This window comes from Electrophorus electricus, chromosome 1 (genome assembly GCF_013358815.1).
Source record: "Electrophorus electricus isolate fEleEle1 chromosome 1, fEleEle1.pri, whole genome shotgun sequence".
Lineage (NCBI taxonomy): Eukaryota > Metazoa > Chordata > Actinopteri > Gymnotiformes > Gymnotidae > Electrophorus > Electrophorus electricus.
Window position 1 is genome coordinate 9,817,098 of NC_049535.1, and position 27,512 is coordinate 9,844,609.

A 27,512-nucleotide genomic window follows, 5' to 3' on the forward strand; every position below is an offset into this window, starting at 1 on the left:
TCCATTCTTATGTCTTGCTTTTAAAAAGAATTTCAAATCACTTATGATAAAAATTCAGTCTAATAAATCCATTCTTGGAGTGCCAGAACATTGGAATTTATGTAAGAATAATCATTTCCATCAGTGGCATCTGACTGTACAGTCACTTACATTTGAGAGAGTAAGAGACTACATGAGTATGAGATATTAAATGAGTATGACAGAATGGATGAGCATGAGAGACTAGATGAGTATAAGTATGAACATAATTATGAGAGATTAGATGAGTATGACAGATTAGATGAGTATGACAATAGATGAGTATGAGAGATTAGATGAGTATGACAGACTAGATGAGTATGAGAGATTAAATGAGTATGACAGACTAAATGAATATGAGAGATTAGATGAGTATGACAGACTAGATGAGTATGAGAGATTAGATGAGTATGAGAGACTAGATTAGTATGAGAGATTAAATGAGTATGACAGACTAGATGAGTATGAGAGATTAGATGAGTATGGGAGACTAGATGAGTATGACAGACTAGATGAGTATGAGAGATTAAATGAGTATGACAGACTAAATGAATATGAGAGATTAGATGAGTATGACAGACTAGATGAGTATGAGAGATTAGATGAGTATGAGAGACTAGATTAGTATGAGAGATTAAATGAGTATGACAGACTAGATGAGTATGAGAGATTAGATGAGTATGACAGACTAGATGAGTATGAGAGATTAGATGAGTATGGGAGACTAGATGAGTATGGGAGACTAGATGAGTATGAGAGATTAGATAAGTATAAGAGATTAGATGAGTATGACAGACTAGATGAGTATGAGGTGCATGTGGCACCATGGAGATAAATGAGTGCATGCACACCCTCTGCCAATAAGTAAAACTAAATGGAAAAACACCAGTGGAAAATGCTAATAAGTAGTTGGGTAGTGTTCAGTATGATGACTTCATTCACCATGATATCACATTTCAAGATATAGTGCAAACAAAAGCATTTGAAATATACATACAAACGGTACATAAGAGAATGTGTATTTTTAAAGAGAGAGAAGGAGAGAGTGTATATGTTTTAACTTATTGCTGCTGGCAAAGTAGATTAAGTGTTTTAGCAGAACACTGAAGAAACAGTGGGCGCAATCTACAAGCCTGTTTCATCAATTTTTATTATGTGTTTAAACCTTCTGGATTTTCAGTTCTTATTTCAGCATGAGTCATAAAAAGGCTCTGACATTACCATTTCACACTGTTACAGAGGAAGGGAAAAGCAGTCCTTGGAGCTGTGTTCCTCTGAATCACAGAGACTGACCCTGATCCTGACCCTGACCCTGACCCTAAAGAAATTGCCTTTTTGCTTACTTACATCCATAAAAGTGTAGGATCTGATATCAGCTATTCTAGTATATATTACTGTAAACTCTGTCACATCAGTATACCAGAGCAATGCGTCCATATGTGCAGTGTTTAAATACACTAACACAAACAACAGTAAGTACACTCACACAAACATTTATGCCACACACACACACACATACACACACACACACACACACACACACACACACACACACACACACACACACACACACATATACATACATACATATATGCATGCACTTATACATACTCGCACACACTCAAATACACACTCAGACACTGACATGCTCACACATGAACAAACAATAAATGAATGGTTGGACTAACGAACACATTAAGGAAAGAACGAACGAACGAACGAATGAATGAAATGCCAAGCGCATAAATAACAATAAGAATTTGTCCAGATGACTTTCACAATTAGGTCGTAATAGAAATATATGACTGTGGTAGCGCTTTAATCAGCTGGACTTAAACACTTAAACAAACATTGCCTGCGAGGAGCCCAAAACCTGTCTGAGTACTGAATTGCCTCGCGCCAATGGCGAAAGATTTTATGGTGTCCTGCAGGGTAATTGAGTGGGAATTTATCGAGAGAAAAATATAGCCGAGAAAATTAAACCGGTTTATGTTTCACCCTAAATTCTGTAGCGATTAATCTGCCCAATTTGATTACGAAGTGCACAAATTAAACAATAAAGACCTGTCTAATGAGGAATTAATTATGAGAAGCACGGGGCTCTGGGGGCGGGGAGGGCAGTGATCCGTCAGCGCAAGAGGCAGGAGGAACAGTCGGAGAGCGAGACAAAACGGCGTGCACCCCATGTGCAGAGCGACTGATAGCAGCTCGTGCTGATCAGCAGATTCTCCATCTCATAAAAAGGACGCTCTAACAGTGCGAGCCAAAGACCTCCCGTCTCATAAAGATGATGCTCTAACAGAGCCAAAATCAATAGAGTCTTAACAGACTAATTAACCTCCACACACACACACACACACACACACACACACACATGCTTAGCTCTAGAACACAGGGAGTTCGTGGATGGTGGGAGGCGGTTTGTCAGAGAGACCTTTTTATTAAACTGTCAAACAGTACTATAATATCACATGTGTAGACTAAGAGGTGGGTTTCCTTGGAGACCAGGTTACAAAATACAGTCTAGTGCAAAGTAGTCTAGCACAACACAACACACACACACACACACACACACACACACACACACACACACACACACACACACACACACACACACACACACACACATCTAATAATTGAAACAAAGTTATTCTAGTGGTTAGTTCCAGTACCTTACTGCTAAATCAGGGCTTGTGTGTGTGTGTGTGTTGTCTTGCATTACACATTATTTGATGTCAGTAGATTCACTAACAATTGATTGTATTATTCCAGAAAGAGTCTAGTTGTTAGACTCCAAAAGTACATGAACAGTGCATGAACAGTACATGAACAGTACATGAACAGTTCTGCAGATCCTGATTCTGAGAGAAACGGGCTGTCTGCAGAATTATATGAACAGACTGCCTTTGATTGGCTACATTCCATTTCATTTGGATGCTTGAGGAATTACCATGCCAACAGTTTCCCAGACAGCAGTCTGTGGGCTCCTACAGGACCTTGCTGACTTCAACCCTTTTATATATTGATAATCAGAAAAGAAACAATTTGGGAGGACACAGACTCTAACACACAAAATACATTAGGTTACACAAAAATACATGAAATCATGCACAACAGTGTGGGAAAGGGAAAGCAGTTTTATGATATACCAGAAGAGAAGACTGTCTGAGACACTGCACTACTCCTAAGGCCTTTAGATCAAAAATAGTGATCCACTAAGCACACAGCACTTTTCTCACAGTTTCTAGTATCATGCCATTACTGACTGATCTGTATTTACTAAGATTCTATCTATCTATCTATTTGGTTTATTTTAGTTTAGATAATGTTTTACTTTGTTTATCTTTATAACATCTTTGTATATCTTTATAACAATGTGGCCAAGTCAAAAATCAGATTTAGATTATCACTGTATTATGTCTGATATTATTATATCTAGATTCTCAGGATGCTATGTCTGAAATTATACCTAGATTCTCAGGATATTAAATCTGAGCAATTATTCTCATCTTGGTCTGCTGTGCCCTAATTCATGGTTAATTTTGAATCACGTATTCATGTCTTTCCCCCAAAGCATAGTGTTGCAATGTTGGTTATTTATTTAAACATTTCGATTATTGCGGTGTGATACTCGCACTACCACTGAAACGTTCTTGCTAACATCAGAGTCTATACTGATTATTATTATTATTATTATTATTATTATTATTATTATTATTATTATTATCTTCCAGAACATTTATCCATTCACTCTTGTTTTCCAGGGTCTCTGATTGGCTTTATTCTTGCTGGATATGCGGTGTAATCGTCAAGATACTGATGCCTAGTTTTGATGACAGACCGTACGTCTTACAAAGCATTACGCTCCATAGCGTTTTACCTCATTGTATGTGGGGTTTGATTTATTACTGCGGCTGGGCCTCGTTATGCACTTATTAAGAATCCCGTTGAGCTTTTAATCAGCACGTTCTCTCGCCGCTGTAAAGACTGATCACCGCATGTAGAGTGATAAAGACTTATCACAGCATATAGTATTATTACTTATCGCGTATATAGCGATGACCTAATGACGTGCTCTCATTGGGAGATCAAACTATTTGCCGGTTTTCCATCGCGTTAGGCGGCTCACTGAGTTGGCTTTAATTTTATTAGTGTGCTCTGTGTGTAATGGCGTGAACTGAATAAACGCAGCTAATTAAATGCAGGTAATTGAGATATCCATGGCTAAAGAATTAAGCGCAGTGATTCAGAGGCTATGGCGCTGTTATCTTTGAAGGGCTACAGAAGTGTGTGAGACTTTATTTTCTTATAAGCGTCAAACGGAGGTCAATTCTTAAAGAACTTAATTTTTTTTTTAAGTTTTTTAAAGATTTAGACATCCTAAGTCAAATTTGCAGTAAATCACCGTTCCTTTGAATACGTGAGCGCGTGCGTGTTTGTAACGCTGCAAATTCATGATTATACATTATCTTGTGTTCATTTTAAACAAATAGGGCCTGCCCTAACCCGACTAGAAAGGTTTGATTATGGACAAACCATGTTCGCCTGTTAAAGTCCGCTAAAAACAAGTAAGATCTATGAAGGGCCCCTGAGAGTAAATTCTGAGGTCGATCATTCCGCAAATGCAAATGTGTCTTACAAGATATATGTCTAGAAATGTGTATGTAACAACAACATCAACATCAATAATAATAATGTAAGAAAAAGTGGAAGAAGAAAAGGAAAAACAAGAAGAAAGAAATAAAGAAACCCAGAATGTTTTTTTTTATTACAAGCTCATAGATGTAACGCGCTCGCCCATTAGACAATCATCCGTTCCTATCACAAAGCCCTTTAAATATCCATTCACGAGTGAAAAGCATGCATTCATAAAACATTATGAAGATTGCTTAATAATAATAATAATAATAATAATAATAATAATAATAATATTAATAATAATAATCGCGTTGAGCACACACACACACACAGAGCGAGAGAGAGAGAGAGGGAGAGAGAGAGAGGGGGAATGAGAGAGAAACTTTAAAACAAATCACATATTAATCACTAGGTCAACTAGCTATGACAATATTATCAAAAAGCAAGCGGGCCACACTGAAGAATGCAACAGGAAAGTATTCAGTAAGTAAGCAATTACCAATTATTATTATTGTTGTTGTTGTTGTTGTTGTTGTAGAAACGTCAACATGGGATGCGCGTCATTGACCTTTCTGGTGGTGTGATTCATTCCTCAGATTAAAAATCTGTATTATTCAAGCCATCAATGATCAGTGTGAAAAAGGACACATTCGGGAGTGAATGATCTGGCTAAACTCGAGTATTCAGCACGACATTTAGAATCTTAAATAACCGTAAGGCATTGTTACTCGATGGCAGCAAAGTGGCCCTTTACGCCTGATTGCGCTAATTGCTTTGAAATAGGATACATTATCTGTAATTACAGAGATCTTGGAAGAGTCCGGCGGCCAGGTCTTTCATCTTCCAGAAGAGCATCATAATGCTGCTATCAAATTAATTTGGACCACTCCAGACCGCGCATTCCCGCGTTCTTCTCATAACGCGTACTTAAAGTGACCGTCTCTGGCAACGCATGCAGTTACCCCGCGGGTCAACACACAAGCAACGTTTGATCAGACTAAAGAAGCCCAACCCGCCCGCAGTAGAACTCGAAATGAAAATAAATTTAGGAATTGATAACAGTTTAGTATTTCAAGTAAACATTTTTGGAACTTTACCAGAAACAAAGATGGCCATTGTGCATAGAAACACTTCACATTTTATACTGGACTTTAATAGGATCCATGTGCGTCTTCCCAGGATTCTGAAGTCATTCAGATTTTACTTTTCACCCATGGCAAACATTTCCACAGGACCGTCTTTTGATATCCACAGAGGCTTTTAAGTCTTTTAAGTCAGAATTGACAGACTTTGCATGAAAAGGGTTAAGACAACTCTCGGAGAGAGGACGACAAAGGCCCTTTGTTCCTAGTTCCAGCCTCCTGTCCTAGAATCAAAGGTGGAGTTTATAAAGTCAAACAAAGCTCCGATTGGGCTTACAAGCTTTTTGTATCGCAGTTCAACCCTCATTTGTCGCTTTAAGATTAAATAAAACACTATGGTAATCGTCTTTTCCGTGGAAAGTCGGTGTATATAAACGCAGCATTTGGAATGCTAATTGCTTCAGTATATTCCCTGCACAACTAAAGCAGGAAAGATGCAGTCTTCTTCCATGCAAAAAATAATTTTTGATTCAAAGCTCCCCTTTGGTGACGTCTGATAGGATCTAGGAAGTATTCTTCCTAGATATTAATATTTTAGTGCGGATACAATTCTCAGTCACGCTAATTCGTTTCTTGTGTGCCTAAGTTATTTGTGTTTAGGTTGACGGTTTCACGAGTACATGTTCGAGAACACATAAGAATATATAAGTGCACGTGGAGCAGAAGCCCGTCGGGGAACTCGACTTCAAACAGACCTGCAGCGCATGAGATCTCGAGACTTCAAAGCGCTCGACACACAGCGCCACTCATTTCATCTAATGGGCTGTAAGTGTCTCCAAGCGTAATTGCAGATTTATTCCGCGTAAGTGCCGGATGTGAAATTAAGGAAATGCTAAATTACCGCTTGCGTGTAATTTTATCAGTTACAACCAATTACTGTTTACCAAAAGAGAAGTACAGCCTGCGCTGGAATAAGAGTCCGAGATACAGTGATCCGCTCGGCAGTGAAATGCCCGGAATTTGGCCGAGAGCGTCACAATTAACAACACATGCTAGTGTGGATGTCTCGGATTTACACCTACAGTTAAAGCAGAAATAATAATACTCAATGTAGCATCGAAGAAACAGAATCCAGCTCTGCGGAATCGCTGGTGTTGTTCCGATAGATTTTTCTTGCAGTAGAGGATCTGTGCTCAAACCACTTGCCTATTACACTAGACAGTGCCAGTAAAAAGAGAACTGGAAAGTGGCGTGCGATAGGCTGAGAAAGCTAATTTTTCAGGCTGAATAGCCGAATGTCTTGAGGCTAGGGCGGGCGGGAGTGGGCGGACTGCTCTCTTGAAGCAGGGCTGAAGTTTTTCAATGATCTCTCTAAAGCAGAGCGCTTTGATCTCGCCGCCGCTGGCGCCTAAAAACAACAAAACCTGTCTGCCTATTAGAGAAGCTGACTAATCGTGACAGATTGTTTATACTTAGCAATTAGCCATGTAGACATTTTCCAGAACACCTATCTACGCATATGGAAGGAAATTATGAATTTGTATTTCTACTGCAAAAAATATACTCTAGTTGTTGCGAACTGTGGAAAATATGAGGGATTAATAGGTCAGGATATGTTTTAAGAGCGTTCTATGGCACTCAGTTCAGTAGCCGATGCTTCTATCATTAGATTCTCTGAATTACCCTCCATAAAATTTAATTTAACCTTTATGAAAACAGAAATAATTTCCCTGAGCATAGTTCTATTAGAATAACGACGAATGCTTTTAAATATCTTAGAGTAGCCTAAGAGGTTAAACCTTGCGGGCTCCTCCCACTACACCCTACCCACCCTCCCCCGTGTCTACCTCACATAATTTTTTACTTTAATGGGTCCAGTCAAAGGGGAAAAACCCGCTGATCCCTCCTCTGGGCTCGGTAATTACCGCTAACGGTCTGCGGAGCCTTGTGTTTCGCAATGATTGCAGCCCTGCAGCTAACAATAAACTTTTCCCAGCAAAAGCCCAAAGTAACTTAGCCAGCAAAATCCTAAACAGCAGCAACAAGGCGCCCAGGGTTCCCTACAATATATTACATTAAAATAAACAAATACAAAAATATTTTTCTCGCTGTCGTTTTTGTTGGCCCGTTGCTACCATTACACATTATTCGGCACGTGTTACTGTAATAAATAAAGCCTCTAAGATTGATATGTTCTTAAGTTTTATTAGTGTGCATACTTTTTTCTTCTTCTTCTGGGATTCAAAATGCATCTTGACTGTGTGTCTGTTTGTTTCAAAATGCATCTTCACTTGCAGCAAGTAAATAACAATAGAACTCGAAATGTCAACTTCGGGATCTTCCTGAGAAACTCTAAACCCCTCCCACCTCTACGCTGATTGGACTGGGGTAGACTTTGACTTTGCCTTATTAGTCCGCGACGTCTGGTTGCTAAGAAAAACACTGAGATGTGCTCGCTATAGAATACATTAGTTGTGGAGAAAAACTGTGCTAACTTGGCATCCCAAAGCGAAAAGCAGCACGATCTGTATGGCCCCGAGTATTTCGATGTCTTCTGTGTGCGCTGGTTTGAAAAGTGAAGACACTGCTTCACGTGTCAGTCTCGGCCAAAAGTGCGAGATGCAGACGAACCTGAGCCCGTCGGTGGAGGACGTGCGGAAGACTAAAGTAGCGATCCTGCCGTTCAGCGTGGAGGCTCTGATGGCAGACCGGAAACCGAGCAGAGACAGCCAGCCAACCGCTGAAGCACCTATCGCCGGGACGTCACACTCGCTCAGTCCTGGGATGGGATCTCTATCAAGCGCGGATGGGGTTGTTTCTCCTCTGGCCATCGGAGCCTCTTTTTCAGTTGGAGGGATTATGAAAATGCACGAAGACGCACTGGTTAAGGTGGAAAGCCCGGAGCAGCAGGACCGGACCTCGTGGATGCAGAACCCTCGTTTCTCCCCAACCCCTCCAAGTAAGCATGAGCTGTTATAATTTTGCTGACTTTGAGCGATTACTTCCACCTGCTTATTAGATTATTATATCTCTACACATACCGAGTCAATAAATATATTTTTAGAGAAATGCTGGCATAGGGGTTGCCTTGGGCATGTATTTTAGCTCTGAAAGTAGGCCTATGCACTAGTCTTTGACGCGATATTTGTGATGTGATAATAAAACTCGCTATTTAATATATCTTGTTTTTTAAGGACGGCTCAGTCCTCCTGCGTGCCCTCTGAGAAAACACAAAACTAACCGAAAGCCTCGAACTCCATTCACCACGTCCCAGCTGCTCGCGCTGGAGAGGAAGTTTCGCCAAAAGCAGTATCTGTCCATCGCGGAGCGCGCAGAGTTTTCTAGCTCGCTAAATCTCACGGAGACGCAAGTGAAGATCTGGTTTCAGAACCGGCGCGCCAAGGCCAAAAGGCTTCAGGAGGCGGAGTTGGAAAAACTGAAAATGGCTGCCAAACCGATGTTACCTCCAGCCTTCGGGATTTCCTTCCCGCTCGGTGCCCACATGCCCGGGTCCTACGGAGCCTCGCATCCATTCCAGAGACATTCTATGCCCGTGTCACCCGTTGGACTGTACGCAGCGCATGTAGGATACAGTATGTATCACTTAACATAAGACTTGGGGTTAACCTCTTGTCCAAACTTCTTTCAGCTCGGTGAGACAGATCTGCAGGAATCTAAGTGGGACCTATTGCAAGAATTAATCGAGCAACTTTCGTCACCGACTAACACTTCCAGCAGGCTGCGGATGGAAGGCTTACAACCCTCTGGGCAACTTGTATAGACATTTCTTCGTTACCTTATGTGCCATGGTGGGGAGCCAAAAAACACAATTTAACTGCCAAAGGCCTTTTTATCTAGGCCTATATAAATACTAATTGTGAGCGCGAGTGACGATAAGCAGCACGTAACAGTCCTAAAGGTAGGTTTTGGTTCTCCTCATCATTACAACGAGGACTGTATGCACTCCATTGTATAAACATCATATGCTTCTATTTATATGCATTCATGGTAATGCGTTTATCAATACCTAGTCATTAAAAAAAGATGCCGAATCCGAAGACCATAAACTTTAAGAAATTAACAGCACTGACTGTTTCAGTGGTTCCCTTCGAAAGGGATATTATGTACTGTAAAAGATTGTATATTTGAAAAAAAAACATTTATATTATGAATATATTTGTTGAATAAATTAATAATAAATTGTTTATTCGTTTTTTTCTTTACTCGCAGCATTTGTTGTTTCTACTTGAGAATAAACATCAAGCACACTGGGGCGGTCGGAACAAACACCGCATCCGTCATCCTCCTAACTTTGCTCGTGGGCGATAGCAACCAAAGAGAGGGATCCTGATTAAGGCGCCTGTTCATAGGCCTAACCGTAAATGTGTGCAGATTTAGCGCAAACATCGCGGGGCCAGTAAGGCCTAAACAGGAAGACTGAGGTTTAATGCAAGTAAAACATGCTAAACTCTCATCCATTTTAATGAAGCAACAGGTCTGTAGGGAACGAATTACTGCCTTAGTAAAATATTAAAATGTGTTACAGATACACAAACAACTTTAGATTTTTGTATGGTCCTGTTTTCTCGCACGGTAAATGAATACCCTACACAAGTTAAATGAAAAAGCCTAATATATCAGCCAGTAGTATAACTAGGTCATTGAGGCAGAAGGCAGCACCAATAGACTGTAAGGGCTAATGGTTTTATTAAGATATATCTTAATGTAAGTCTTGTAAATAATTTTATCAAAGGCGTTTTAGTAAGCGCTTTATATCATAATCGCAATTTAATGAGTTCACTGCGGTCCATGTTCGGGTCGCGGAGAAAGCGGGCGTCCATTAAAACGTGGCGCTAAATGTGTATGTAAACTGTCAACTCTGATTTGGCCGGACAAAGCACTGGATATATTTCTACAGCTGTTGCCTATTCTTCTGAAATACGCTACGTAGCTCCAAGGGACTAATATCTATTCACAATGCAGGGTATACAGATTTAAGATCCGTTAAATTAAATATTAGATCTGAGCCTGATATTATACTAAATTATTCTGATCGTATCCCATTACCCATGTTAAAGGCATGCCATTCTAACAGCGTGTGCTTTGAATAACAAGCGCTCATAGTGTCATTAAAGTCCTGCGTCATTACAAACTGACATTCCTCATCAGTCCGAAAAGGAGAGACTTAACTAGCGAGGGTTAAGTAAAATATCGGTTGTCACAGAGGGTAACAGCACAGATACATTAATAACGTGGAATTACAACCTTTTGAGTTTTTTCAAAGTGAGACTTTCTGCGGCTCCTCCAAGCCGGCTGCTCATTCCGCCTCGGCTTAAATTGCAGTAAAATAATTGCCATAATGAGCAAAAGCAATCTTCTGCAGTCGCGCGCTGGCTCCAGTGTGGCTGTAGCTTCAGGCGAGGAGAAACTTCTATCATTCCTAAAATGTCAAGGAGGGACCAGCAGTGCCCTGTAGTCTGCTGAGCGGTAACTAACTCCTTTCCTCTCTTGTTTTTATAACACACAATCATGTTAAAAAGAATACTAAAATAACCTACTTCATAGTTAAAAGTAGCAGTTCAGGAGACTGGCATAAATATGAAGTACTTTTACCCACATAGTACAAATACCCAATCGGTCACGGGCCAGTGACAAAGAAATAAGACTATGTTATTTGACGCGCCTCAATCCTAGTCTGAGCGCGCCCCTTTGGCACGGAGTCACTCACCGCTCAATTACACCCAGGAGACAACAATTAATAAATACGTAATGACAATAAGCTGGGTATCACACGGGTGAGCGCGCCAAGTGAATGGAGAAGAAGTTCTCACAAAAGAGTAAAAGAGGATCTGTCGCTTCATTTCAAAGAAGATCGACTCTCTCTTTCTTTTTCTTCCTCTTCACGCCCCAGGCTAAAAAGAAAACAAAACTCGCTTGTTTTATCATCCAAAAGATCACAACGGGTAGTTTGCAAAGAAGAGCAGTTGCTCATTTCTCTCCTCAGTAGGACGGCGCCATGAAGGCCGCCTCTCGCAGAGCAGCGCGCGGGTGATCGCGAGCCGACTGATGTCTGCCGTTCTCACCCTTTTGAGAAAAGTTGTGTGACCTTCCATTATACACATTAAACAATTACTTTTCAGCATAGACTCTTCGCTACTGATTTTATAATATAACAGATTACTTCTAATGATTTTATACATCTTAGAAATAAAATTCTCTATTCCGTTTTGGCCTTAAGTAGGCTGTTGGGGGAAGAACATGCCCAGTATTGCCGACACAGTAAATATTATAATCAAAATGAAAAACAATCTATTTTCTCCTATCAATTTTGTTTGATGAAACTGCATTTATTACATATTTCCAGAAAATAGGCTATTGACTATAACCGTTTGAGCACGTTCGCGTAATATTCTGATACAGGCAGAAGCTACGACATTGTGTAAGCCTAACGAACATATATACCCAAATTTGAACATTCTTAATAATAAGGTATTTCACAATTTTTTTATTTAAAAAATAATAATATTTAACATTTAATAACAGTTTGAATTCATATTATAGCCATTTAAAACTATTATGTGTGCTAAAGATCACCTTTATTACTTACATTTCTGATTACCTTCATTTCTAGGATTGAACACATGAGGTTTATTTAAGCACTTAATTAATCCATTAGGGTTTCTTTTCGTTTGATGGTTTATCACTGTTTCAGTCAACTATATGTAAGCATAAAATAACCTGATTTAACTCTAAAACCGTTAGACCCCTCCCATCATACCACTTATTTATCGCTGCTATTTAAGAACAGGTCCCATTTAGCCAGATATGATAAATTTAATTTTAATACGAAAGCCTAGTATTATTTTCAACAGTGCTGTTTGTGAAGGAAAACCACAACAGTCCATATAAAGCACGCGTGTTGCGCATTGCGCAGATATATTTACAGATCTAAAACTATTCTCTAAGCACAATATACACCACTTCCTAACCCCAGGCCGGGATAGAGGTACTATTAGTAGTTTATGAATTTAAACGTAACTCTTACCCTTAAATCCTACACACTTCATTCCTTCATTAACCTCGTGGATCATGTTAAAGCGAGAAAAACAGATAGATGGGCAGTGCTTGCAACGCTGGGCTTGAGAACTTGGTCTGAACAGAAAAGTTTTTACACAGGTCCGCAGAAGTTCACGTGAACGTCTGGCTGCTTGGAAGAGACGACATCACCCCCTCGCGGCAAAACATCAGTAATCACGAATTCACTTTCAACTGCATACAAAAACTCTACATGCTTACAACCCACCGTAGGTCTAAATACATTATTTTGTCTTGTAAAATACATGGTGGTGATTTTAAAGGCACAGACGAGATCTAGAGTAGTTAGATAACCATTGTCGTGACTGGAGACAGCTATAATTTCTTTTGCGTTCGAAAAAGAAGCCCATAGAAGGCGACTCTGTATTCGCGGCAAACAACGACGAGAATAACGACGTATGGGGGATGGAGACCACATATCAACTGTCTCGGCGGTGTTATCATCAAACTCTTTCTGTGATAACTGTAGCGGTAATAGATTTAAACTAAACTTTGTTTGGCCAAATTCATCTATATTTATAAAGTGCTCCCGAAATTAAAATAGCCTATGAAGGTTTGTTTTGTTAGTTTTGTGTTTGATACATTATTTCTTAATTGTTAAAAACTCATCATTTTGATATGGCGGCTTAGTGTTGCAAGTCGTCTTCAGTTCAGATTCAATTCGAAAAGAGGAGTGTGTTTAGTTGCCAGAAGAGAACGGTTCTCCTTTTGAATTTGGTTTCTCTCAAAGTTGTTTCTTCATGACATGGCAGTAAGTTTATCCTGGTCACTGTCGCCATTGGCTTACTCAGAACTGGGATTCCATAAAACTGTTTTGTGACCCTGTCTGTTGCTAAACCGCTATGTAAATTGAATGGAACTCGACTCGTATTTTTCTGATCCCGATCTCCGCCACCAAACCTTACTATGACCTTAGGCTGCTCTCGTCCCCCCTCCCCCGCTTGTACTGGACTTGACAGAGGTCTTGGTACTGACGTGGTGATCTTGTACATAAAATGACCATTAAGCATATGTGTAACTCTTGATTGAATTAGGAATTTCTGTTTATATGTTTTACTTGATATTACATATTATAAATGCATAATAGTTTTCTGTAGTAGACGCTGGCTTATCCTGAATTTACCATGAACACGATTATAAGAAACAATTATGGGACAGTTCAGTTACTGGTTTGTATCTAAGCTATTTATGTCGCTTTTAAATGTTATATTCGTTTAGACGCAACTCTGACGCTACCTATATACCAATATAATTTCAAATTCTTTTGCTGTTATGTCATCATTCACCGCCGCAATACTGTTGAGTTCAGACGTGGATCGGCAATAAAACTCGCGCAGAGAAGCTTGAGAAAAACTGTGACAATTCTCGAGCAAACTGCGAATACTATGAGATAACGGCCTATGAACTCAAACCTGTGGCCTGAATGAATACTCGAATGCAAGTTTACTTCCTGTGATTTTTTTGGCTGTTAGCAAACGTATTTCAGGTGACAGCTCGTTCCCGATGATACCTTGCCCGCAGAGCAATCACGTTTTATTTTAACAACTGTATTTTAGTTCATGGCATGTTGACGTTTGACAGCAGTAGGTTAAACGTTCCATCCGTGATTTACACCCGTGGCTTTGTGGACTCTGTGCTAGCAATCCATCTGCGGCAAATTCCAAATAAACAAACCTCGCTGTCCCGCTGAACAAAACGAGTTCGGATAAAGTAATAGGTCAGATGCGCCCTGACTGATTTATTTTAATAGCCATTTATCTCTGTTGTTTTTCCTAAAAGTAAACGAAATAATTTAAATAAGCATGAAACATTATTTTATTACAGTAGTATCCGCACCATAATTTAAAACTGTCCAACCCTCCCTTTTACTTTTATATGTAAAGTTAGTTAATGCAGGTTAATGAAAAAGCAGTAAAAACCCTGTTCTAATGGCACTTGTGAATATGGACAGCCGGGGTGTCTGCTTTATTGGCTCGATTTAGATTTATTAATAAACCATGTGCACAGATAATTTTATGACATTGAGAAGATCTGCTTATAGACTAAAGACTAACAAAGTCTCAAGAGTAAAGCATATTATAACCATTATTTTTTCAATATCCACAATATCCACTTTGGCTAGAGCCCATCTGTGGATCATCTCACTCAATTTTATCATTTAAACATCTAAGTTGAAGTTCTGTACAAAGACTTGTGCACAAAGCCAAATTAGTTTGAGGGTGTAATTACAATTGTTATACAACATTATAGCCGTAGTTTTAAACATTTAAAGTTATTTGAACTAATGAGACAGTATTGTTTAAAATGGCACCAAGTTGTTAAGTAAGATGGAAAATTGCCCACAACCGTTGTAAATACTACAGCTTAGATTCATTTTTGAGATAAATAAACAATTTTGTGCTCTCTGTAATTATGGACCAATTAAATTTAGCAAAGCAACTCAACCTGTGGCTAAATTGCTGCGTTTTCTAATTCAAGTCACAAAACATACAAAAAAAATCCGAATGTTTAATTTTTTTTCTCGACAATCCCCACCTGCTGTTTGGCATTAGTTGCAGTAAATAGAATCTCTAAACGTGGCATCTGGTCCCTGCACGCGTTAATCAGAGACGTAACTGCTTTCACTCTGGCACTGAATATTAAGACATATGCTGACAGTTAGGCAGGAATTTGGCCCTTAGCGAGCTTTGGCGTTTTCCCCATTAAAGCGTCTTTGATTGCATTACACAAAATAGTAACTGTTATTTCGAAACATTTTATAGGTATGTTCTATCACATGTAATAATTATTTTTCACATATAAATTATTCTACTCGTAGCAGAGTTGTCTTTTATTCATCGGTCATTAGTTAAAATAATAATTTACAGAACCTGAAATGTTCCAGGGCACGGGAAGACTGCTTAGTGTTTTCTCTACGATAGCGCATCTAATTCATCATATTACAGGCCTCATCAAACCGTTCATGAGTCCCGTTAGGCTGTTAGAGCAGGGGAAAAATGGACTATGCATCGCCCTGGCAATTCTTAAAGTATATATTGCTACATTGTTGGTTTTTTTAAAATTATCAAACACTTATATATATATATATATATATATATATATATATATATATATATATATATATATATATATATATATATATATATATATATATATATATATATATATATATATATATATATATATATAGTAGATATATTATTATTATTAATAAACTTATTATATATACTAGATGTATAACATTCTTTCTCTCTGTCTCCCTCTCTCACTCTCGCTCTTTATTATGACTGTGAGATAAGTGTGGACAAAGAAGCAATATTAGAGCAGGCCACATGCTAGCATACCATTAGTGGTCATTTGTCCAAGTGAAGAGGTATACTAGACACATGCTAGCATACCATTAGTGCTCATTTGTCCAAGTGAAGAGGTATACTAGACACATGCTAGCATACCATTAGTGCTCATTTGTCCAAGTGAAGAGGTATACTAGACACATGCTAGCATACCATTAGTGCTCATTTGTCCAAGTGAAGAGGTATACTAGACACATGCTAGCATACCATTAGTGCTCATTTGTCCAAGTGAAGAGGTATACTAAACATATGCTAACATACCATTAGGGGTCATTTGTCCAAGTGAAGAGGTATACTAGACATATGCTAGCATACCATTAATAGTCATAGAACAAGGGCGAGATGATGCCTATCACTGCCTTTTACCGATAAGGATCTGACTTATAGTCATATAAAATATATAAATATTTTAAATTCAGAGAAAAGTTTTGCTGATCCAACTAATTTGTTTTTATTTATGTATGTTTGTTGATATGCATTTTATGGGCAATACATTTTTCATCATCATCATCATCATCATCATCATCATCATCATCACTTTTCATTCATCATCATTTTTCATTTAAGTTGTGCTTAAACATTTGGGCTATTTATCTACAGACACTAGTTTGAGAGACTGAGAGGCTTAGAGATGTATATTTTAAGTTTTCCATATCTTTATTTTATGTCAGATGATGAAAGAGAGAGAGAGAGAGAGAGAGAGAGAGAGAGAGAGAGAGAGAGAGAAATAAATCTTCAAAAGACATCTGTATGACCTGTGGGTATTTTCTCACTTGATCAGTGTAGTTACAGTGAAAATGCACCGCCAATGTGGCTGAGAATACAAAATGAAAAGCATGGAAAACATTAGAGAAGGGCCTCGGTAGAAGACGTGAGTGTCGGCTACTGGTACCAAACTGAAAGTATCGCGATTTCACCAAGAGATGGCAGCGTTTACCAGTGTAAACTACAGCTCTGCATAAATCCTCTACAGGCTTTAGCGTGTCTTGTCATTACTGTCTTCAGGTAGTAGAGTGCCCGTTCAGGCTCGTTAGACCGCATCAGGTTTGACTGTGCTACTTTACAACTTTGCTGACGTTTGTGAAATTGGAAAGGAAGAGACATGTAAATGATTTATCATTAAATCCTAATTGTTATTCTGGCTTTACAACTGGCAATCTTGTGAATATTTTAATGGTGCTTCGATTTTTTAAAGGAATATTTGAAAGAAGTGCTTTAGGGGGTTTGTTTGAGTAAATAATTACTAAACATTAATTAGATTGCACTGACAGTAGCAAAAGGTTACATGCATATTTTTTTCCATAACTTGGTGATAGTTGCTGTACAGTTCACAAATAAAAAGGTGGTGAATTAGAAGTAGAAGTGATGAATGAACCTCAAACTGATGGTGTTAAAATATCACTCAGGTGATATTCATGCTAAAATAGACATATACTGAATATCAACAATGGCACTTACCTCTTCCACTCCAAAGAGAGTTGAACCAGCAAATCTTTAAGAGAGAAAATGTTTACTGCCAAAATGATGGAACTGAAGCAATAAGAGGTTTCTCAGAAAGAGAATAAATTCATCACATGATATGAACAACAGAAAACGCAATGTGTATATATATATATCAGCAGGAACAACAGATTTGATGGGAGTAATGAAAGTAAGCATGAGTAAAGTGAGGCAAAAGGTGTTTGACCCTAAGGCACAAAACATAATACTTCATATGGTGATCAACAGGGGGTATACCCAGTCAAAAGCTTGGACTACACTCTTGAAATCAGCTGTTCCTAATCATCATACTGTTCATCAGCAGAGCCAAGAATCAACACAAAAAGAACAGAGTTCTGCACAGTTTATTGCAAAGAATGCCAAAATAAAGATGGAAATAGCTGCATTAAGAGTAAAAGTCAAGGTCAAGTTTTTTACTGCAGCTTTGTTGTCACAAAGCAGCTTTACAAATGTATGGGTCTAGATCCCTGATGTGTAAGACAGAGACAGCAGTGAAAAACTCCCTGGGTACAATTAAGGAAGAAACCTTGGGAGAACCAAGACTGAAGAGGGAACTCATCCTCTGTTGCGCGGTCCTGCTAATAAACAGTCCATGCCTTATTGCATTATGTGTAATCCATGTAGTTAGTTCACTATATGTGTCAGCTTTTCCAGTGGGTCAAGGGTGGGCAAGCTGTTTTTGCAGCTGTTCCACTGTGGAGTGGGTGGATGAATTTGTTAACATCACCTAGGGCGTTTTCACACTAGAGCTTTTTTCCAGACCCAAGCCCGCTTGCTCCACAAGTTTGATACATTTGGTCAAGTGTGAAAGCAGTTTTCAAGCCTGGGTCCAGTTCAGGGTACCGATCTCTGGTCCTTCTGAAATCAGTTGTCTGGGGTTTGCTTCTAGCCTGCTCTAATGTGGTCTGCAGCAAGTGTGGAAACTAACTGCTCCCACTGCTGTGTTTAGGCCTGCATGATTGGTTCACTTTGTAACGTGACTTCTTTGACTTATCACATTCCTTCCCTTTTTAAATTCCATGTATTTTCTGAGTAAATAAGCACAGCACTATAGAATATATTTTACAGGTCAAAACGATCCGTAGGCATACAATGAAACAAAAATCTTCTCATACAAGTATGGCTCTTTGTTTGCAGATGCTCTTCACAGTGAAATTCTACACATCCCAAAAGCACAATTCCTTGCCATCTGAGTGTTTGTATCCAAGCAAATAATAAAAAGCAGTAAACGTATGAAATTTCAGTATGCAGAAGAGTAATGTATGGAATTGTGCAATTGATCCACAGTTTGGATAGAGTTCTTGTGTGTGAATGAGCCCCTCTCTCAAATGAGCCCAGAATCAGTCCTGGCTGTGGACTTAAGTATTTGGGACAAGTGTGAAAATGCCCTTAATCTACTGTCAGCACTGGGACATTGTCTGGCATCATATCAGATTGTTCACCACCAGTGAGCAGCTGTAGTCCAGTGTTGACATCTCCACAGTAATATGCAGATAAAAAAGAAAGATGTAGTTAAATCTGTAAAGATGAACAACAGATGAACAGTCCATAAACATAAATGTGCTAGTGATCAGCAATGCCGCTCCGGCAGGTTTATCTATAGCAGCCCAACTAAATGGGAGAACCAGAGGGTGACCACAGTCAGGGGGCTCTCTGAAACTTTGTGTTCCATCCACATTATTATCACAAATCTGAGTGAACTCACAAAGTGGCTGGAGAACAGCAGCAACATTTCAGATTACCAGAGAACTCTATGACTGGGGCTCACAAGCTCTACACCTTTATTTACTGGAAGCTAACCAAAAGCTTTAGGGAGACAGAACTCTTCAAGTAATAGCTGATCATCTTAAAGCACACTCTGAAGCTATGTCAGATGAGCACAGTGTTGTGGCAAGTTGTGCCTTATAAAAATATCTAAAATGCTATCAATGAAGCAGAATAAGTACTGCTTCAAATCTTTCAGTGTATTTTCTTTTAGATGTGCATTACTGTTTTTCATGCTGTTTTGGACTGTTATCCTCTCTGATGATGCGCCAGCCTTGTGGTGAGAGGTAGCATTAAATTGCAGGTGAGGAAAATCATTCACAAGTGGATGGAACTGTCATACTGTCACACTACAGCCCCTCCTCCTACACGCCTCTCCATATGTGTTTGTGTGTGTGTGTATGTTTGTCTGTGTGGCCACGCCCTCCCTGTGTTCCACACCTGCTCCTCATTGTGTGTCATTAGTATACATATATAAAAGTCTATTGTTTACGTCTTATGGTGGTTGGTGTTTAACTCTCATAGCCTGCATGCTTTGCTTCTGTGTTATAGGTGTTAATAAACTTATGTCTCCGCATTCTGCTCAGCCTCCTCATTACACATACAGTCATGTGACCCCCTAGTATGGTCACGTATGTCACATATTTTATAGTATATTGCATACTACTACAGGAACCAGTATGCAGTATACAGTATATACTGAGCGCAATATGCAGTATACAGTATGCAGTATGCCATTTTGCATGCACCTGTTGATAGGACAGCAATGCACAAATCCAGCTAACAGGTTGTTGTACCTACAAATATACACCAGTGGTGAGGTACAATCTGCATTGGAAGGAAGATTCTACAGAGAGGATGATGAAGCCTACAGTCAATCATGTGGAGAACTGATTGCTTGGCGTGGCCACCACTTTGTAATCCAACAAATGTGAAAACATCAGATAAATCAAGTATAAATGTATTCATCACAAACGTGAAAGCGTCAGATAAATCAAGTGAGGGTGGTGAGGGTCAGTGAGGGTCTGTGAGAGTAGTGAGCAGTTTGTATTGGTGAGGCTGGTGAGCTGTTTCCTGTCTATGCTACACAGCTGTGCCTAGTCCAGAGGAGCGCCCAAACTTCCTGGCTGTAACATCGATGCTGAGTGTTGTTTTACTGGAGGCCCCACCTCTCACTGGGCAGATGTTGTTACAAAGCAACTTTACAAATGTTCAAGTCCAACCCCCCAATGAGCAAGCCAAGGGTGACAGTGGCAAGGAAGAAACCTTGAGAGGAACCAAGACTCAAAGGGCGGGTCCATCCTCCTCTGGCCGACAACAGACGCTACAATAACCACAGTTTAAAGAGAAAAATAAATAAAAATTAAATAAGCAATTGATGTCTACTCCAACTTTCTAAAGGTCCTAGTTTTGTCCCAATGGTATGCATGTGTCCAAGACCCAACCGCAAAAGAGCGTTCATTAAGGGCAACGGAGAAGTAGCTGGCTAGGGTGGAGGTGTGGTGGGATACAGCAGGGGACATCAGGGGGAGGTGGGAGTAGCCATGGCAGCTCAGACAGGGTGAGGCTCAGTAATATCACATCATTCCTTGGCAGAAAGAGAGACTAGATTAAGCATAGATAGACTAGATTAGGCATAGAGAGACTAGATTCGATTACTCCTAACCCCTACCACTAACCGAACACCATACCCTTAACTCATCATCCTACACCTAACCCAACACCCTATACAAAACCCAACACCCTACCCCTAACCCAACACATTAGTCATTCTGCTGCCATTCACTCTGAACCACTAGCTTGTCCACTGTGTTGCACCGAGCTGCTTGCTGCAGTGCGTTTGTGCTGAGGAGGAGTTCTGCTCTCTCTGCCTCAGTGGTAACTGTTTGAGGTCTGGCTGGGCAGTGAGTTGAACATCAGCTCTTCCTGGCAACAGTGTTCAGGAAGTGCTCCAGTGCAAACTCCTCCTGTGCAGACTTCTCAAATGCAGGATATACTTGCCATACATAATTGTAAATTAAGTTATGTGAAGAATGCAAAGTGTATGTGAATTAGAAATGGGTGTAGTGATATGTTTGAGGATGCAAATGCGTGATGTCATAATTTCTCGTGACATTGGAAGCCTGACAGAAGGCTTGAATTAAAGGTGATGGAATGATTGATGGTTGTGCTATAAGAGTGTTATCAGAACTCATCCTGACTGTATGTCAATAGTTGTAGGTAATAAAATTGGATGATGTTTATATAAAAGGATAATGAATTTCAGTATATGTGTATATTTGCATATAATGCATATTGATAGGAAATATATGACTGAAGGAAAAATGTATAGAGTACTTCACATGTGGCGTATATTCATGTGGCTGACCACATTGTATTGTTGTGGAGCACAGAGTGAGATTGTGCTCGAGTCAGCAAGGCAAGGGATTCCTAGAGCAAAGGATGTGAGCAGAAGTGAATGTGTAAACATTTGTGTGTGCAGTTGGGTATAAATATGCCAAGGGGAGTTTAATTATTGTGTGTGTTTCAAACTCCCAACAAGTTTGCACTACTGCCCTATTGTTCCGTGTGTGTCTGTTGTATCGTATGCATGTATTGCCCCATGCATGCAGATTGTTCCGTGCTAGCATATGGTATCGGGTACTGTACTGTTGTGTACTGGGAGTGTAAATAGCTTGGTGATAGAGTTCCCTTGGGGAGAAGGTATTTTATTTATTTGTGTAGTGTGGGCAGTTAGCGATTCTGAGATTTTGAAAGTCATATAGTATCCATTTACAATTAGAGAGCTCCTCACAAAGAAGGCACTGAAAAAATGAAGCCACACACACACACACACACACACACACACACACACACACACACACACACACACACACACACACACACACACACACTCTCTGTCTCTCTCTCACACACGTAGAGCCCCTGGTGAACTCAAACATTGACTAACACATAGCGCTCCTTACAAATACACACTCACTCACACATAAAGACCCTTATAAATACACACTCACTCACACCTAGAGTCCCTTACAAACATACACACATTCACACATAGAGCCCCTTACAAATATACAACCACTCACACACTGAGCCCAAACACACACACACACACACACACACACACACACACACACACACACACACACACACACATCAGAATCTGTTTATTGGCCAAATACATTTCCACATACATGGAATTTAACTTTATGAAACTGATGCATGAAAAAGAGAAAAGAGAATACAACAGGTAAAAAATATAGTACATAAATACTATACTATATGATATATACATAAGAGGAATAGTGCAAGAAAAAAAGACTGAAAAAAGTGCCATGTAATGGATAAAAAGATGCAAAATAAAATGAGTTTAAACAATGTGCAATGCAATGAGTTTATGTCAGTGGGGAACCCAGGTCTTGCTGATGAGGCTGGAGGTAGCTGGGAAAAAATTGAACTTGTGGCGAGAGGTTTTGGTCAAAATAGACCTCTTGCCAGAGGGGACTGTTTTGTGGTTGTCATGTCCAGGGACATGCAGGTCTTGGAAGGATGGTGGGCTGCAGTCAATCACCCTCTCAGCAGAGTGGATGATCCCCTTCAGTCTGCCCTTGCAGTAGTAGCAGCCACATACCAAATGATGATGGAGGAGGTGAGGATGGACTCAATGATGAAAGAGGTGAGGATAGACTTGAAACTGTTATTGTAGAAGTTCACCATCAGGAGCTTTGTCAGGTTGAATTTCTTCAACTACTGCGAGAAGTACAACGTTTACTGTATCTGGTGAAGTACATCCTTTATCGTGCCTGGTGAAGTACATCCTTTACTGTGTCTGGTGAAGTACATTCTTTACTGTGTCTGATGAAGTACATCCTTTACTGTGTCTGGTGAAGTACATCCTTAACTGTGCCTGGTGATGCAGCTAATGTTCTGTTCCCTCTTGAAGTCATTGGTGATGATGGTGCCCAGGAAGTGTAAATATGTCACGGTGGCATTCCCAGACTGATGGAGGTGGGTGGGGCTGTGAACTTTCTGAAGGCAACAACCCTCTCCACTGTCTTTAAAGCATTAAGCTCCAGGTTGTTTTCGCTGCAACAGGATATTAGCCAGTCAGTCTCCCCCAGTGTTTAAAGGTGGACATGCCCCCATCAGAGATGAGCCCAATGCAGGTGGTGTCATTAGCAAACTTCAGGAGTTTAACTTGTGCTTGGAGGCACAGCTGTGGGTGTACAGGTTAGTGTTAGTTACAGTGTTAGTGTACAGTGTATTAGATACAGTCTTGTGGGGTCTGTGCTGTGCTGGTCCAGGAGTCTGAGACATGTTTTCCTAGCTTCATGTGCTGCTTCTTTTCAGTAAGGAAGGTGATCAACCTGCAGGTAAAGTCAGGCATATGCAGCTGGGAGAACTTGTCCTGCAGCAGGACAGGGGATGTCTGTCTTAGAAGCAGAGCTGAAGTCCACAAATAGGATTCTGGCACTGGTTCCTGCAGAGTCCAGGTGTTGCAGGATGAAGTGGAGGGCTATGTTTACTATATCATCCACAGATCTGTTGGCTCTGTAAGTGAACTGTAGGGCATTGAGGAGTGGGATGGTGATGGTTTTAAGATGGGACAGCATAAGGCGCTCGAAGGTCACAGAGGTCAGGCCAACATGCTGTTACACCCTTGGGTATGGCTCCACTTCAGGTTTTTGGGGTTTGCTGTCCACCTCATTATGGAGTTCCACCTTACCACTCCACCTCACCTCCTCTTTATTTTCATGTGAACAATAATTTTTCTTTTGACAGTAAGTTCAGGTTGTTTGTGTATTTGAGAATGTTATCTCAATACAGGATTTGCTTTCACAAATTTTGTCATTTGATTACGGACACTTGGAACATAAACACATCCCAAAACATAAACCTGGAGCACAACAATTTGGAGTCAATTCAATTTAAACTCTTGTTAAAAATACAGAATTAATTTTAGGAGATGTGGTACTACATAAGGATCAAAACTGGAGCTTGCAGTATCTCTTGTTAATAATGAAGATAAGTGTTTCAAAAAGTCCATAAGTAATGGCATGTTTACAGAACTTAAACACTTTATGAACATTTTATGAGCACCACCAGGTAGTTGTATGCAGACCAAAATGTAATACCCAAACATACTTTTTCAGAAATTCATCGCAAATAACTGAAAAAAAACATAATGTGAATTTAACCAAAATTATAATATATGGTTCTAATAATTATTACTGCTTGTCAGTTGATTTTTGTCCTTTTTACATTTACCTGCCACTTTTATCCAAAGCAGCTTGAGCAATTGCTGGTAAAGGGTCTTGCTCAGGGGTACACCAGCAGCAACCTGGTGGTGGTCAGACTTGAACTGGTAACTTTCTCATTACTAGTCAAGTTACCTTAACCACTGAGCTACCATTGCCCCAATGCATAGCTGTGATTTCACACTTTTGCACTTCCTGCTTATGTACTCCAGCAGAGGTTTATACAAGCATTGCCAGAGGTAAGTCATGAGAACAAGCACTAGGAACTATTTCACAATTCTAAATAGAAATAAGGATACACCAGCTTGAAGACCCAATATATGCTGTTTCTTAACATGAGTAGCATTGAATCATTATGGTTATATCGATACAGTGATGCGTGTTAAATGTATATTAAACTTTTTAACCATGCTACACCAGCGGGTTCCTTTGCTAATTTGGTGCATCATAGCTACCAAGTTTAATACATCTATGAAAACTATTACTCTGTGCTGTATGTATTTTTGTTTCATCCCTTGTAACAGAAATCCATAGCTGAGAAACATGCATTACAGTAGTGAGTGTTACTGTCTGTATGCAAAAAATAAAGAGAGGAAGCAACCCAGTGAAAGAGTCAGTTTTTTCTCGTTTTCCTGCCCTTACTCAGATGCATAAAACAGTCCGTCACATAAGGAAAATGGGTCCTCATTTATACATATGGAATATGAGGTTTGAGGTGAAGCATAAACATTTCATGAAAACAAAAGCAAAAAGACCTGCAAAAAAATCCAAAGTCAAAGCTGTCCTTAATATGTGAGGTCATGGCAACATGAGTGTGAAAGGACATAAACAAAGGCACATGGCCAAATGATGACAGAACACAAACCAAAGCCACGTGGTAAATCTCATCATGTGGGCAAGGAAGTTGAGGAGGGGAGCATGACATCTTCAAAAATATCAAGTTTAGCCAGAAAACATCAGATCTCAAATGGGTATCACTGGGAAACATTAACATTTCAATGCAAACAGTTTTTGCCAATGTGTTTCTTCTTTCTTTTGGAGTGTATTAATGAATATCTCTTGATATTTCAATGGATGAAAATGTCTATTCCAATAACTGGGTTTGGATTTTGTACAGAATATAGAGTTGGGTTTATTGTTTGCAATCATATAAAGCCTGAGATTCTAGTATTTTTCAAAATCACAACGATATCGTTGGTATATGGATGCATCTTTTCTGTATTGATTCACTAGTCAGATTAAATCAGTGAGCAATCCAGTAAATCCTAAAATAGTATGGAACTGGAAAAGCAAATACAAGTTCAATGATGGCAGCAGAAAGGAGATGGAGATTTAAAAAAAATTACAGAGCATGAAACGTCTGATTGGTGTTTTGTTTTTGAAACTGTTTCGCGCCAACACCATTGTTTTGGTATACTAACCCTTATTGCTTGCTAGCTTTTTATCAATTTTTTTTCCTTGGACTTAACTTACTTTCTACCTGGAAACCAGCAACTTCCATCATGCCAATGGTTGAGAGGTGGGTAATGAGTATGTTAATTGGTTAATTGTGTCAAATGTGGCACTTAAATCTAGAAGGATGAGAATACTCAGATCACCAGAATCAGTAGAGAGAAGAAGATCATTGAGAACATATAAAAGGGCTGTCTCAGTGCTGCGCATAGGAGGGAAACCAGATTGGAAATGTTCAAATAGAGCTTGTGTATTCAAGAAAGACTGCAGTTGAGAGGCTACAACTTTTTTCTAATACTTTGGTTAGACAGGGGAGATTGGAAATGGCAGCATTTAATCCAGGTTTTTAAGAATGGGAGTGAAGGCTGAGTCTTTGAAAGCTTAAGGAAATTAACCTCAAGTAAGCAATGCATTAATGAGATGAAAGATGGGAGCAGAAATAGCAGAAGAACACTTCTTAAGAAGAGGAATGGGGGCAGGATCAAGTTGGCAGGTAGAGGAACTAGTTTGTGTTTTATAAAAGCTCAGAAATTAGGGAAGGTTGGGAGAAAGGTGTCCCTGTAATCGGATATAGGGAAAGCAGAGGGAAAATATGGGTTAATTTTACTGATTTATTCCATTAAAGAATCTAAGAAAACCTTCCCATTGTTCAACAGTACCAGTTGGAGAAGACGATGGAGGCTGAAGGAGCTTATTAATAGCGGAAAAGAGTGTTTTGGGATTATGTCTGGGACCATTGATAATAGAAGAAATAAAGCGTGAATGGGCAGAGTAGATCATTTGAATAAATGATTGTCCTATTTGTCTGCTATGAGAAACCATAGCTGCAAGTGTTTGGTGACTAGACCAGTCAGCATGCAGGAGTCTGCCTATGTTCAGTTATAACAGGTATCTGTAAAATGAGACTTGCTGTATTCACTTGTTCTTTCAAGATTGTTAATTAAACTAAGTCAACGGTTTATATTGAGTCTGAATTATCATTTGGTACAACGAGTCTAAGGAAGCATTTAGAGCTGACCAATAATTATGCATATGGTCAGAATAGGCTAATTTATGAACAGTGAAACCAGTTTTTTTATAGAGGCAGTCAAGGTGCCGACCTGCACATAACTCAGGGGTAAACCATGGAGAGGAATGTCCAGAGGGAACCTGCCTGGACATAAGAGGTACTACCTGTTCAAGTAACTCAGAGATGGAATCATTATATATAGAGAGGATATCATCAGGAGAGGACATTTTTGAAACAGACATCAGGGTAGAGGAACGAAGATGAAAGTGAGAAGGTCAACAGCTTTGATATTATGGAGAGAGATGACAGATTTTGTGCATGGCCGAGTGACTGAGATGCTAGC

The 27,512-nt window shown here is 39.6% G+C and overlaps 1 protein-coding gene across 2 annotated transcripts; it reads left to right on the plus strand.

Annotated features, from left to right (window-relative positions):
• Positions 1 to 8,191: 8,191 nt before the first annotated feature.
• On the plus strand, positions 8,192 to 9,941 carry msx1a (muscle segment homeobox 1a). 2 transcript variants are annotated; one of them, XM_027004702.2, is made up of 3 exons: positions 8,192 to 8,697; positions 8,933 to 9,308; positions 9,388 to 9,941. In XM_027004702.2, exons 1-3 carry the CDS (start codon positions 8,268 to 8,270, stop codon positions 9,437 to 9,439), a joined length of 858 nt encoding a protein of 285 aa, XP_026860503.1. In that variant the 5' UTR covers positions 8,192 to 8,267; the 3' UTR covers positions 9,440 to 9,941. The 2 variants fall into 2 exon arrangements, with proteins under 2 accessions (XP_026860503.1, XP_026860504.1); XM_027004703.2 differs by having other exon boundaries at positions 8,933 to 9,941.
• Positions 9,942 to 27,512: the final 17,571 nt, after the last annotated feature.

Coding starts and splice junctions, on each gene's coding strand:
- msx1a (XM_027004702.2), top strand. CDS start 8,268: ATGGCCCCGAGTATTTCGATGTCTTCTGTGTGCGCTGGTTTGAAAAGT. Junction 8,698..8,932: donor TTTCTCCCCAACCCCTCCAA/GTAAGCATGAGC, acceptor TTGTTTTTTAAG/GACGGCTCAGTCCTCCTGCG. Junction 9,309..9,387: donor CCCGTGTCACCCGTTGGACT/GTACGCAGCGCA, acceptor AACTTCTTTCAG/CTCGGTGAGACAGATCTGCA.